The 15,263-nt window shown below is 44.6% G+C and overlaps 1 protein-coding gene across 3 annotated transcripts in view; it reads right to left on the bottom strand.

Annotated features, from left to right (window-relative positions):
* The window catches only part of TBP (TATA-box binding protein), a 54,834-nt gene that overhangs the window by 23,882 nt on the left and 15,689 nt on the right, over nucleotides 1–15,263 (bottom strand). For all 3 annotated transcript variants that reach the window (XM_056567033.1, XM_056567032.1, XM_056567034.1), the window contains 3 exons: nucleotides 13,950–14,272; nucleotides 5,454–5,541; nucleotides 1,658–1,749 (listed from right to left, as the gene is read on the bottom strand). In XM_056567033.1, the coding sequence (XP_056423008.1) occupies nucleotides 1,658–1,749; nucleotides 5,454–5,541; nucleotides 13,950–14,272 (503 nt within the window). The remainder of the gene's footprint in view (nucleotides 1–1,657; nucleotides 1,750–5,453; nucleotides 5,542–13,949; nucleotides 14,273–15,263) is intronic.

The raw sequence follows: 15,263 nt of genomic DNA, 5'->3' as shown, positions 1-15,263 counted from the left end.
GCAGGGGCACTGCCTATCGGCCCCCGCCACCAGACACGCGCGCATCGCTGATTGGAGGGCGATGCGCGCCACCAGAAGCTCCGACGGCCCTGTAGGCGGAGTTACCGTGCCCAGGCTGTCGCAAAGAACCAGAGTAGTGGCGCCCGCCCCATGCCCCGAGCACACATGCAGCTGCGCCCGCGGGAAAGTGAGCGGGCGCCGCACATATACACCACCCCCCTCCGCCCCCCCCCCCCCCCCCCCCCGGCAGCCATCAGCTGCCGAGGTGAAGGAAGACGGCACTTCAAGCGCCCGACAGTACAAATCACCATACACACTGCGAGAGAGTGCCCCCAAGAGTTCCGGGCAATAGGGGCGGAGCTAAGTACAAGTTGGGGACGAAGGAGTAATGGCGCCTGCTCCCTGTCCCGAGTGCATATGTAAGAACATACGCGCTCGGGGGAAGTAAGCGGGCAGCAGAAACACTGGCAGCAGCTGCCGGAGAAAATGAAAGTAATTCGGCGCTCCGTGCGCTCAGCTAGAAAAAGCGTTGCGGCTGTCAGCCGCATATAAGGCACTGCGGCACAGCCGCATAGTAAAACACAGTCTCACACAGAGCACTTACATACAGTGTAATAAAGAAATTATGCCCCCAAAGATGCCACTGCTCGCCCCAGTACCAGCCAGCCCCATAAACCTGAAAAGGTGGACAAAAACTGAGGGTCTCCAGAGGTTGCAAGTCCTTGCACCTAGGGGAGAAAGGGAAATGTACTTGCCTCAGTCAGAAGAACTTACCTAATGGAGTCTTCAGTGAAGTCTTCAGTCAGCTTTAGTTACCTGCATCACGCCTGGCTGCTATGCGCGAGCGAGGTGAGCAGGTAAATAGGTGGACCCGGACCCATGAGGTACCACCCAAGTGCTGACCGTTGGCGAGGGGGGATTAACAGTGCATATACGCAATGTCTGTGCCCCCTCACTCGCAATGGGGAAACGGGGAACCGCAGTCCCTAAGTCCCCACCTGAAAACAGAAAAGAAAAGGAATAAAAAACTAACGCGTCCCTATACTAGAAAAAAAAAAAAAAAAAAACTGAAGACCTGGTCTGGAGCAAACCAGACCATGTCCATCTCCTTCAGACACTAAGCTTAAACTGATTAGCTCAGAGCCTGAAGGCGGGTACATCCTGCTGGGAGGAGAAAACTGTTTTTGTTGCCATAGTGTCACATCTCCTAGAGACAGCAGCATACACCCACGGTCTGTGTCCCCCCAATGGAGTCGATCGAGAAAGGGGGATTTTAAACGTACTAATTTGGTTAAAAAGTTTGCGATTTTTTTGAGCGCAACAGTAATAGAAGAGTATGTTATCATGGGTATCATTTTAATCGTATTGACCCAAAGAATAAAGAACAAGTAATTTTTATCGTAAATTGTACGGACGTGAAAACGAAACCTTCCAAAATTTGCTAAATTGCACGTTTTTTTTTTAACGAAAGCGTAAAAATAAAAAATTGTCTGAGTCCTTAAGGCCCAAATAGGCTGAATCATTAAGGAGTTAATGCTTGCACAGAGGCACGTAGAGCTATGCTGCACACCATTAAAATAACAAAAAAATCTGCAATACCCCTTTAGTAATTGATTAAGGAATTGTAATTTTTTTAAACAAATCTGTGAATACTTACCTCTTGGCTCCTGTGCAAACCATTTTACCTGAGCTAAATATAAGCGCCGTCGTACGTGGTTCTCTTATCCTCATAATTACAGCAGCAAAACGCTGAGGAGATAGAAACAAAGCAAGGTTATATTTTTCTTCACAAAAAAGTTTTCATTTTGTTTGCACAATGTATCAAAATAATACCTTGGATATGGCATTAGTGTTTTTTTTTTTTTTTTTTTTTTTTTTTAAACAAGAGCATACATCAGGATAACGGAATACAAATACATAAAATAAATAAATACAATTCTGTATTACAGACAGGCCAGAATACTGACATTTCATGGTTTAGTTTTAATCCTTTAGTGCTTAGCCTATTTTTTTTTTTTATTTATAGCCATAGAAGTGCTTGTTGTAGAATGACTGTACTTTAAAATTGCCCCAAATGGGGTACATATAGTGTATAAAAAAAAAAAAAAAAATGTAAAAAATTTTTATATATATATATATATATATATATATATATATATATATATATATATACATACATATATACATATATATACACATACACACATATACATATACATACACACACACATATAAATACATATATATATATACACATACACACACATACACATATATATATATATATATATATATATACACACACACATACATATATATATATATATATATATATATATATATATATATATATATACACATATACACACATATATACACACATATATATATATACACATACACACATATATATATATACACACACACACACACACACACACACACACACACACACACATATATATATATATATATATACATATACACACACACATTCACAAGGGTACTTACACATGCTGTTTGGGATACAGATTTCCACATTTTAAACAGTTACTGAAAAGTAGTGACGTGTCCCATTGAGATCAGAGAGCCACAGAACATTAAACACGCATGCTATAAGCACAAGTGAACATATTCTGTTTACAGTTTAATTCTGTGTAACCAGTTTAAGATCATGATAACAAATCTTAGTAACATAGTTAAAGGTTGAAAAGACCAGAGTCCATCAAGTTCAACCTATATCCCTAATGAGTCAATACTGAGTTGATCCAGAGGAAGGCAAAAAACCCTCATACTAGAGGTAAAAATTCCTTCCTGACTCCAAATATGGCATCAGAATAAATCCCTGGACCAACGTTCTGTCCCTATAAATCTAGTATACATAACCAGCAATGTTCTTACTCTCTTAAAATGCATCCAGACCCCTTTTAAATTCTTTTACAGAGTTCCCCATGAGCACCTCCTCTGGCAGAGAGTTCTATAGTCTCGCTGCTCTTACAGTAAAGAACCCCCGTCATTGCTGGTGCAGAAACCTTCCTCAAGACAGAGGATGCCCCCTTGTTATAGATACAGTCCTGGGTATAAATAGATCATGGGAGAGATCTCTGTACGGTCCCTTGATATATTTATACATAGTTATTAGGTCTCCCCTAAGCCTTCTTTTTTCTAAACTAAATAACCCTAATTCTGATAATCTTTCTGGGTGCTGTAGTCCTCCCATTCCCCGTATTACTCTGGTTGCCCGTCTTTGAACCCTCTCCAGCTCCACTATATCTTTCTTGTACACTGGTGACCAGTACAGTACACAGTATTCTATGTGTGGTCTGACTAGTGATTTGTACGGTGGTAGAATTATTTCCTTGTCGTGGGCATCTATGCCCCTATTGATGCACCCCATGACTTTATTAGCCTTGGCAGCAGCTGCCCGACACTGGTCACTACAGCTAAATTTACTATTAACTAAGACTCCCAAGTCCTTTTCCACATCAGTTGTCCCAAGTGTGCTCCCACTTAATACATAATACAAGCCCGGATTTTTCTTCCCCATGTGCATTACCTAACATTTATCAGTGTTGAACCTCATCTGCCACTTCTCAGCCCAAACCTCCAACCTATCCAGATCCATTTGTAACAATGTACTGTCCTCTATTGTGTTTACCGCTTTACAGAGTTTAGTATCATCTGAAAAGATTGTTACTTTACTATTCAACAAGGTCATTAATATATTAAATAGAACAGGACCCAAGACTCACCTCTGTGGTACCCCACTAGTAACAGTCACCGAATCAGAATAAGTACCATTAATAACCACCCTCTGTTTCCTGTCACTGAGCCGGTTACTTACCCACATGTGCACATTTTCCCCCAGCCCAAGCATTCTCATTTTATACATCAATCTTTTATGTGGCACCGTATCAAATGCTTTGGAAAAATCCAGATATACGACATCCAGTGATTCCCCCTGGTCCAGTCTGGAGCTCACTTCCTCATAAAAGCTGATCAGATTAAATTGACAGGACTGATCCCTCAAAGCCATACTGATATAGAGTCATACATTTTTATCAAGACACTCCAAAATAGCATCGCTTAGAAAACCCCCTCAAACTATTTATATACAACAGAGGTTAAATCAACAGGCCTATAATTCCCAGGGTCACCTTTTGACCCTTTTTAAATATTGGCACTATATTTGCCATGCACCAGTCATGGCGAACAGTCCCTATCACTATGAAGTCCCTGAATATTAAAAATAGGGGTCTGTTACATTACTTAATTTCTTTAGAACACTGGGGTGAATGCCATCTGGACCTGGTGATTTGTCTATTTTGATTTTTTGTAGGCGCGGTACTGTAATTATTCCTTGGTTAGACCGGTGACCTATACAGGGGCGTTTACCTTATCTCACTGTATTTCACCTGGCATTTCATTTTCCTCGGTGAATACAGTGGAGAAGAATTTGTTTACTATATTTGCTTTTTCCTGATCCCCGTTTATAATTTCTTCTTTATCTTTTTTTTCTTTCTTTTTTTTTTTTTTTAAGGGCCAAAACTTTCATTTTTAACCTTTTTGCTATTTATATAGTTAAAGAACATTTTGGGATTAGTTTTACTTTTTGGCGACGAGTCTGTCTATTTTTTTGTGGCTTTTATCTGTTTTTTTACATATTCTACATTTTTCTCTACAGCTTTTTAATGCTTCTTCACCATCTCCCTGTTTTAGTAGTTGAAATGCTTTATTTTTGTCATTTATTGCCCCCTTAACATTGTTATTCATCCATATTGGTTCTCTTTTATTCCTGACCCTTTTATTACCATAAAGTATATACATCTTACAGTGAGAATTTAAGATATATTATTAAAAAGTCTCCCATTTAGTGTCAGTATTCTTGTTTCTGAGGACATCATCCCATTTTATATTGTTAAGGGCTTCTCTGAGTTGATCAAACTTTGCCTTCCTAAAGTTCATTGCTTTTGTGGCCCCTCGCAAGATTCCCTTATTGAAGGACAAGCTATAATGTATTATATTATGATCATTATTTCCTAGGTGTCCTACTTGCACACTACTCTGTCAGGTCTGTTGGTTAATCTTCCTATGTGCACAGTAGAGTGTGGCTATATAGAATTAAGTTACATCTCAACATAAAATGATTGATCTCTTTAAAGTACTGTTTGCAAGGACACAAAACCAGTGCCAATGTTAGGCTAGATTTCCACTTGGCATTTTGGAAAACAGCCACTGCAATTTTGAGCCAAAGCAAAAAGTGGATACGAGAGGAATGGGAAATTTAAAAGGATCATGGCTTTGGCTCTAAAAACTGCAAAATGGAATCCTAGCCTTAAAACATTCATCTGCAACACCAGTGCTTGGTTGTTATGTTTTTGTCATGTTCATCTGACCCCCCTTAGTGACTTAGTTACACAATCTTCTAATGGTATAGCAGATAGCAATTTTACCTTTGGATTATATTCAGCATTTCGAGCTCTAAGTGCAATTGTTTTTAAGTCCAGTTTGCAGCCAAGATTCACTGTGGACACAATATTTCTAGAAAAAACAAAAACTGCATAATTACAAATTTTGAAAATGGGGGATTACATACCACAATTTATATTAATAGTCACATGATTTCCTTAGTGCTTAACCCCTTAAGGACCCAGCCATTTTACACCTTAGGACCCGGCCATTTTTTTGCACATCTGACCACTGTCACTTTAAACATTAATAACTCTGGAATGCTTTTAGTTATTCTGATTCAGAGAATGTTTTTTTCGTGACATATTCTACTTTAACATAGTGGTAAAATTTTTTGGTAACTTGCATCCTTTCTTGGTGAAAAATCCTCAAATTTGATGAAAAATTAGAAAATTTTGCATTTTTCTAACTTTGAAGCTCTCTGCTTTTAAGGAAAATGGATATTCCCAAATTTTTTTTTTTTTTATCACATATGTCTACTTTATGTTTGCATCATATAATTGACGTATTTTTACTTTTGGAAGACACCAGAGGGCTTCAAAGTTCAGCAGCAACTTTCCAATTTTTCACAAAATTTCCAAAATCACAGTTTTTCAGGGACCAGTTCAGGTTTGAAGTGGATTTGAAGGGTCTTCATCTTAGAAATACCCCACAAATGACCCTATTATAAAAACTGCACCCCCCCAAAGTATTCAAAATGACATTCATTCAGCATTTTAACCCTTTAGGTGTTTCACAGGAATAGCAGCAAAGTGAAGGAGAAAATTCACAATCTTCATTTTTTACACTTGCATGTTCTTGTAGACCCAATTTTTGAATTTTTACAAGGGGTAAAAGGAGAAAATGTATACTTTCTCTCGAGTAAGCACATACCTCATATGTCTATGTTAAGTGTTCGGCGGGCGCAGTAGAGGGCTCAGAAGGGAAGGAGCGACAAGGGGATTTTGGAGAGTACGTTTTTTCTGAAATGGTTTTTGGGGGGAATGTTGCATTTAGGAAGCCCATATGGTGCCAGAACAGGAAAAAAAAAAAAAAACACATGGCATACCATTTTGGAAACTAGACCCCTTGAGGAACGGAACAAGGAATAAAGTGAGCCTTAATACCCCACAGGTGTTTCACGACTTTTGCATAGGTAAAAAAAAATGTTTAAAATTTAAATAAAATGTGTGTTTCCCCCCAAATTTCACATTTTTGCAAGGGTTAATAGCAGAAAATACCCCCAAAATTTGTAACCCCATCTCTTCTGAGTATGGAGGTACCCCATAAGCTCACCTGAAGTGCACTCTGGGAGGACTACAATGCTCAGAAGAGAAGGAGTCATACTTGGCTTTTTGTGAGCAAATTTTGCTCGGGGGCATGTCGCATTTAGGAAGCCCCTATGGTGCCAGGACAGCAAAAAATACCCACATGCCATACCATTTTGGAAACTAGACCCCTTGAGGAATGTAACAAGGGGTACAGTGAGCATTTACCCCCCACTGGTGTCTGTCAGATCTTTGGAACAGTGGGCTGTACAAAATTTTTAATTTGCACAGCCCACTGTTCCAAAGATCTGTCAGACACCAGTGGGGTGTAAATCTCACTGCACCCCTCATTACATTCCGTGAGGGGTGTAGTTTCCGAAATGGGGTCACATGTGGGGTTTTGTTTTTTTTGCGTTTGTCAAAACCGCTGTAACAATCAGCCACCCCTGTGCAAATCACCTCAAATGTACGTGGCACACTCTCCCTTCTGGGCCTTATTGTGCACCCCCAGAGCACTTTGAGCCCACATATGGGGTATCTCCTTAGTCGGGAGAAATTGCATTACAAATTTTGGGGGGCTTTTTTCCCCCCTTTTACCTCTTGTCAAAACGAAAAGTATAGGGCAACACCAGCATGTTAGTGTAAAAAAATAATTTTTTTACACTAACATGCTGGTGTAGACCCCAACTTCACGTTTTCATAAGGGGTGAAAGGAGAAAAAGCCCCCCAAAATTTGTAAGGCAATTTCTCCCGAGTACGGTGATACCCCATATGTGGCCTAAATACAACAGGGCTCTAAAGTGAGAGCGCCATGTGCATTTGAGGCCTGAATTAGGGATTTGCATAGGGGTGGACTTTGGGAATCACTGGCGTAGAATACCCCTAACAGGGTGCCTCCAGCTGTTGCAAAACTCCCAGCATGCTTGGACAGTCAACGGCTGTCCGGCAATACTGGGAGTTGTTGTTTTGCAACAGCTGGAGGCTCCATTTTGAAAAGAGTGGCAGACCAGACATTTTTCATTTTTATTGGGGAGGGGGGCTGTGTAGGGGTATATGTAGTGTTTACTTTTTATTTTATCTTGTGGTAGAGTAGTGTAGTGTTTTTAGAGTAGAGTCACACGGGCGGGGGGATTACAACGAGTTTCCCGCTGCGAGTTTGAGCTGCCGTGCAAAATTTGCTGCATTGCAAACTTGCAGCCTGATAATCACTGTAAGCCCCTGCCCATGTGGGGGGGGGGCTCCAGCTGTTGCAAAACTACAACTCCCAGCATGCACAGTCTATCAGTGCATGCTGGTAGTTATAGTTTTGCAACAGCTGGAGGCACACGGGTTGGGAAACTCCGAGTTAGGAAACAGACAATGTTTCCCAACCAGTGTGCCTCCAGTTGTTGCAAAACCACTACTCCCAAACATTCTCAGGCATGCTGGAAGTAGTAGTTCGGCAACATCTTTAGAGCCAGATGTTGCCGAACTACAACTCCCAGCATGCTGGGAGTTGCAGTTTTGGGACCACTGTGCTCTTCCAGATGTTGCAAAACTACACATCCTCAGCATGCCCTTACTGTCCAGGCATGCTGGGAGTTGTAGTTCTGTAACATCTGGCCCTTCAGATGTTGCAGAACTACAACTCCCAGCATGTCTGGACAGTAAGGGCATGCTGAGGATGTGTAGTTTTGCAACATCTGGAAGAGCACAGTGGTCCCAAAACTGCGGACCTCCAGATGTTGCAAAACTGCAACTCCCAGCATGCCCAGATGCCAAGGGCTGTCTGGGCGTGCTGGGAGTTGTAGTATACAGGGTCCCAATACAGCAATGCATGTTGCTTTACGGCGACGTGCATTGCTGTAAAGGGCCCGACCGCAGATGAAGATCCACTCACCTGTCGCCGCCGCCTTCCTCGCCGGGATCCGGGTCTTCAGGGACGAGGTAAGTACCGGGGCCGGGCCCCAGCACTCCCCCGTCCCCCCGCCGCATCCTCCGGTCTTCCTCCCGTCCTCTCCGGATTTTCAGGGGCCGGGCTGGGCGGGAGGAAGTAACCGCCCCCCCCCCCCCCCCCTGCGATTGGTCGGCTAACTAACCGACGGATCGCTGGGCATAGGAGGAGGTGGCAGGCTTGCCACCTCGCTCCTATACTTTAGCATGGTCTTGGCTGTCTGTGACAGCCGGGATCATGCAAAATTACCGGGCGGTCGGGTCCCAGAGACCCGATCAGCCCGGTATCTCCTACATGGCCCCCCTCGGCGTTTGCCCTGGATCCCTGCTGAAGGATTTCAGCAGGGATCCGCTTCCGATCTCCGCCGGGTGAGCGGCAGAGACCAGGAAAAGACCATGACGTATGCATACGTCATGGGTCCTTATGACCCAGGGTGTGATGACGTATGCATACGTCATGGGTCCTTAAGGGGTTAAATACCTGTCAGTAAAAAAAAAAAAAACGAAACAATACGTTATAGATTAGCTTTTTAGTATTACTTTCCTAATATACACAATACATTTTGTAACTTTATGTGTTAAATTAACCGCTAAGAGTTTAGCCACCAAGGATCCTCCTCCTCGTTCTGTCTGCAGTCCTGGTAGGGACAATAGTCAGGAAAGGCCGGTAGGACCTCAGCTTAGCAGTGTATAGAGCTGAATGTTTCTGCTCTCCGAGCTAATAGACTAGAGTCATGATGCCTTCAGTGCATAGTGCTGAATATTGTGCTAAGTATTTCAGCTCCCTTTGTAAGCTGCTGGGGAGAGCTGAGCGCAAAGAGTTCAGTGTTGAGAGTTTGGGGGGGGGGGGGGGGGGGGAGAGAATATGAGTGCGTGAGGTTCCAGCCAATCACAGAGTCTCTCTGGCACTGAACACTCGGCTGTGGGTAGCAGAATGAGAGAGGAAGTTCTCCCCAGCAGGGCTTCAGATGAGGTCACATCTGCTGGTGAACACCTGTTCACGGTCTATGGAGCTAAGTGGCAGTGAGCAAGCGATGCAGCACAATATCAGGTAGGAAACTAAAAAATTAGATTTTTGTACTCACCGTAAAATCTCTCTTGTAGCCTTCATTGGGGGACACCTTACTGATCGGTATATGCTCTTGCCGCTAGGAGGCACTGAAACTAGGAAAAAAAGTTGGCTCCTCCCTGGCAGGATATACCCGCCCACTGGAAGTGAGGTAACCAGGTTTGTCACAAAGCAGTAGGAGAAGCCAACTAACAACATGTCCGAAGGACACTGGAAAGGAATCTCGGATAAATAAAAAAATAAAAAAACAACCGGATAGGATCATCCGGACGAAGAGTGAAGAAATGGGTGGGTACGGTGTCGTGCAATGAAGGCTACGAGAGAGTTTACGGTTAGTACAAAAATTCTCCTTTTCTCTTCATTGGGGGACACCTTACTGATGGGATGTACCAAAAGCAGTCCCCTAGAGTGGGAAAAAAAAACAACCACCAGAGAAAAGGAATCAGTCCTGAGACCGAACTCAAGTGTCCACAAGGCCTGCGGATGAGCCCCCAGGCCAGAGACAAACTGGGCCCAGCAATTGGGCTCCTGGAAGATCCCCCGTCCACAGGCCATAAAACGAGACAAGAAGGTCTGGTGCATGAGAACAACCTGAACAGCTGCAGACCCAAAAAGCCCTGTCCCAGGGGTCCAGCATGAGTACCTGTAAAGCGATAGTAGCCGGGCTGGTGTAATCTGGATGACGTGAACACTTCCTAACTCAGGAGGACATGAACCCCGAAGGAAAAAGGGAGCAGATCGCCCTGAAAAGGGGGCATCCCGGGTACAGGAGAGAGAGACATGGAAACTAGAGATTTCTAATGCATCTCGTAACGAACCTGTAAATCAAATGGCCAAGGAACAAGCTCAAGACCCCAAAAGGGAACATCCCAGAACACTGGAGCGGCCAACATGGGAGTTGGAGGTTCCTGAACCACCTGGAAGACTCATACGTGAAGAGTAAGGAAAACAGATATCCGCGAAAACTCTACGGACGACAAGTTTCCCTGTGGAAACTTGAAGTGAAGGACAGAACTATAGCACCACTAAAAAGGGATCGTGAAGGAGCCCGGAATGGGTCGCTACACATGCCTGAGACCTCACCCATCCCCGAGACACAAGGACCAGAAGAGTCGCCTGAAAGGAAGGCACACCACAGCAGCCTCGGACAAGACTAACCCGTCTAGGATCCCAGTGGTCCGAGCGGACCAGAGCACTGCGAAGAAAATTCCCACGGAACGACAACGGAGGGGGAAACAAAAAAAGAGGACCCAGCCAGGACACTCAGGTACTGGGCATAGGAAGACTATGGTGACAGTGCAGTACAACTGACAGACAAAAGGGAAGGAAGAACACGCCCTTCCAGGGTGAAGAGCAACGGCAGGACCCAAACAACAGACTGTGGCTAGACCAGCTGTCGCCGGCCATACAAGATAAACTCCTCCAACAGATTAGAGAGTGAAGGCCGCGTGAGCAGCAGTAGATAACCAAAAAACAAAAAGATCGCCAGGCTGCAAAGGTGGACAGGAAGCACACAAGCCTAGACAGTAAAAAGCCATGTTGAGCGCTCCCAGCAAAAAAACAAGGGTCCAGCCAGATATCCCACCTATATAGTGGGAACAGGGAGATTGTATCAACTCAGCTGTAGAAAAAGCACAACAAAAATAGTCCCCCTAGAGGAGGGAAAACAAGGGTGGCCGAGATGAAACTCAGGTACTGACAATGTCAAGCACCCTGATCCCGTACCCCCTGTGGAAGCAGAGTGGCAGGTGTGCCAGACACAGTAGGAGCAGGGAAATGCTGCCCCACAGCCAAGGGACCAGAACTGGGAGGACGTAGCCCCCAAGCCAAAAAGACATCCCATCGCTGCATGGAGGAGCCACCTCGTGTCCCCAGGGGAATAGGAATCCTGCACACTGGAGCTGTGCAAAAATACAAGACATATGGGGATACAGTCCGGACGACGATTAAGGCAACAGAGTAGGTGCCCCAGCCACCCTGGACAGAAACTCCAGGAGGTACATGAAGGTATAAGGAGGGGCAGAACTGACTTTCACCCCAACAGCAACCATGCCAGAGAACTGAGGAAAAAAAATTGCCTGGAAGCCCCGAGGCATGCCCCACTGATAAGGAAAGGTAGGCTCTACACCAGTGGTCCCCAAACTTTGGCCCTCCAGATATTGCAAAACTACAATTCCGGGAGTTGTAGTTTTGCAACATCTGGAGGGCCACAGTTAGGGGACCACTGCTCTACACCGACAGAGTGGCCTTATCATATGGAGGGGCACAGACATTGGTAGTGGGGTACCAAGACTGCAGACACGAAAGAAACCGCAGACATCCAAAAGGCCCTGCAGGAAGGGAGGTATGCCTCTATCAGCCCAACATTGCAACCTTAGGAAGGGTACAGAGTGATGCTGCTGTGGTTGAGAAAGACCCTGCAAAAAAAATCCACACCTTATCCCCTAATGGTGCCACACCCAAGACTGCAGGTTCAGAATTAAGAGAAGAAGAGTGTATGTGGAGCAGGAATCATGCAGACACCATTGGACTGTAAAGGTAGAAAAAGTTCCCATGTACCCACCAGGACCCCCTTTTGCGGAAGGTCATCCTGAAAAGAGGAAACATACAGAAACACTGTGAAGTGAAATAACAGCCTTCAGACAGTAGCAGGCATGCAGAGAGGGACCTGGAAAGTAGGGAACCCTACAAACCAGCATGTGGTGCACAGGCCCACAGAGCCACCCGAGGAGACCCACTCGGAACTACACATTGGCAGTGGGCCAACTGAACCACCGTCCACGGTGTGGAAGAGTATGGTAGGTGACCCGACGTAGTAGGCCATGCGGAACACCGTCTGGCCAAACCGGAATAGGATTCCTGAGCGCACAGGGTCACTCCATACAACCACCCACGAAAGGCGGGGAACTGGAGTGCGGCCCATCCAACGGGCCATCTGGTGGTGTTGAAGACCCAATAGACGAAGGACTGTCTGACTAGCATCCATCCCACGGAACCTGGCTATGTCCGCAGCAGTCCGGAGATCAAAAACCAATGGCGGCGGAAATCGCACGTATAACAGCCTGGTTGACCAAGAACACCTCCAGGTGCTGGCGAAAAGAATACAGGCAAAATAACCGTACCCTTTCCTGGGAGACATGGATAGAAACCCGTCATAGATGGATCCCTGTCATTCTGATAGGGTCCACAGGACGTGCTTGGTCAGTTCTACCTATACCCCCACACAGTGAAGCACCAGAACTCAGAAGGGCGGCGTTATGACCGACATGATCCCCCCCAACTCCTGCCAGCTGAACACCCTGGAGCGCACTCCCCGCCAGGTTCAAACAGCAGACCCGGCACAAAGGTGAGGAGGGGACGGCATAGTGAAAGTGCTAAACCCAGGGTACGCCGCCAGGCACTGGTTGTTAGCGAGGAGGGGTTAACGGCCCCTCCAGCAATGCACTGTGCCCATAGATCGCAGGGGGGGGGGGGGGGGAAATCAAGCAGCACCATGCTCCAGATACCCCATGCTAGAAAAAAAATTAAAAAAGTGGGAAAAAAAAAAAAAAAAACACAGTCTGGAGCTCCCAGACCTGTGTCTTGTCTCCTGCTGATACTAGCTAAAACTGGTTACCTCACTTCCAGTGGGCAGGTATATCCTGCCATGGAGGAGCCGACTTTTTTCCTAGTGTCAGCGCCTCATAGTGGCAAGAGCATATACCAATCAGTAAGGTGTCCCCCAATGAAGAGCGACCGAGAAAATAACATTTTTGAGGAGGCTGGGGGTTTCTTTTCTTTACATTTACCTTTGAGTCAAACTGACATGCTAATTTTTTTCCCTCATCGTGATCTGTAGTTTTTCTGATTTATCCATTCTATGAGTCATCACTGGTTTTGCCTGCCTTTAGCAGACAACCTGTAGCTCAGTAATGGCAGCCATGGAGGTCAAATACAGGCCTCCTGCTGTCATGAATATGGATCCGCTTCCTATAATTGCATCACAGGGAGCCTATACAGCCACTGCATTACCAATAACTCATGCCAAACACCGCTGACTGTCCGGAATACAGCTTTAATAGGTGGAGTGCTTTGTACAAGCACAGAATTTAGCATACTTTGATGTAATTAAAGTAAGTACAGTGAGGAACACTAATAGAGCATATATATTCCAAGTATAGGTATACAAGTGCAGTACTATTAGTTAACTCAGCAATCTATTTTCAGGATAGAGAAATCCAAACAGTACTTACTGCAACTGAGGTACAATCCCAGAGCTTTCTGAAGCAGGAGTGGCCGGGGTGATAGGAGTCATGGGGGTCATTGGGGAAGGATAAAGAGGTGTATTGCCCGGTAGAGGTGCTGTAGTTAGAGTCTGTGAGTGAAACAATTGTGGGGTTTGGCCTGACCCCTGAGTGCCTTGCTGGGATGTGGACTGCTGAGCCTGCTGTTGCTGCTGTCTTTGTTGTTCTTCAAGAATCGACAAACTGTTGGTTGTTTGTACAGGTTGTGGAGTCAAACCAGTTCCATATGGCATCATAGGACTGAAGATGGGTATTCCAGGAGTCATTGCTCCCTGCACATAAAAAAAAAAAAAAGAAAAGAACTATTAAGTGAAAAACTAAAGATTTTTTATAGTTCGATTGGTGTAGCTCTTCACATTCAGCAGCCATGGCCCTCATAACCTAGATAACCCCATTACTCAAGTTAAAGACTCAGTTTCAACAGGTAATAGAAAAGGTCAGCCAGCTAAAACAAGTAGTTAGCACACTTATTACACCCACCCAAACATGTATTTACAGACACTGGTGGTGGGGGGGGGGGGCGGGATGGGACACAACCACATTCGGGGTATAGGTCTCAGTGTGTCTAATAAAACACTACTTTGTTTATCAGCATGTTCAAGCTGTTTTGTCCACAGTTAACTGATTAACTGAACTAAACAGATGGACTAGCTAAATCAACTATCACACAATAGAAAGTTCCCAGAATCCTCTGCTTTCTAAACTTGTAAAAAAAAAAAAAAAAAAAAATTTCAAAACAGAACCTGTCAGGTACCCTAACTCCTTATAAGCTCTCTCCAGTTACTTTTAGATGAAGGGCACAGCATGCACATGTTTTGCTTGATTGGCACACTTTGCATGATGTACCCGGCACTGTGTGTTAATCAAACGCAAGTGACATGAGAGAGCGCAAGCTTTGGGGCACAGCTCCAAATGTGCACTTTATCTAAAAAGTACTAGGGAAGGCTGTAGGCGTTAGGGGACCTGACAGGTTGTCTTTAAAGGTGTGCAATCATTGGATAATCATGTTACCTAGACAAAAGTCAAAAGTTTTGATCACACTCTCGAGACTAACTGAGATCACTAGTTATAAGTTATCACTCCCTGGCTATCAATCAAACCAGACCTTTTCTTTGCGCCAGTCTATGCAGATGCAAATCAAAATGTTGCAGTATCTTGTAATACCCTTTTTATTGGACTAACAGAATTTTGTAGCGACAAGTCCAAAGCAAATCTAAGCTCACAAGACGACACAGGTTACAATCTCACATTGCATCACCCCTG

This window comes from Hyla sarda, chromosome 3, assembly GCF_029499605.1.
Source record: "Hyla sarda isolate aHylSar1 chromosome 3, aHylSar1.hap1, whole genome shotgun sequence".
Lineage (NCBI taxonomy): Eukaryota > Metazoa > Chordata > Amphibia > Anura > Hylidae > Hyla > Hyla sarda.
Note: the sequence above shows the minus strand (reverse complement) of the source record. Positions and strands in the feature narration are given on the sequence as shown.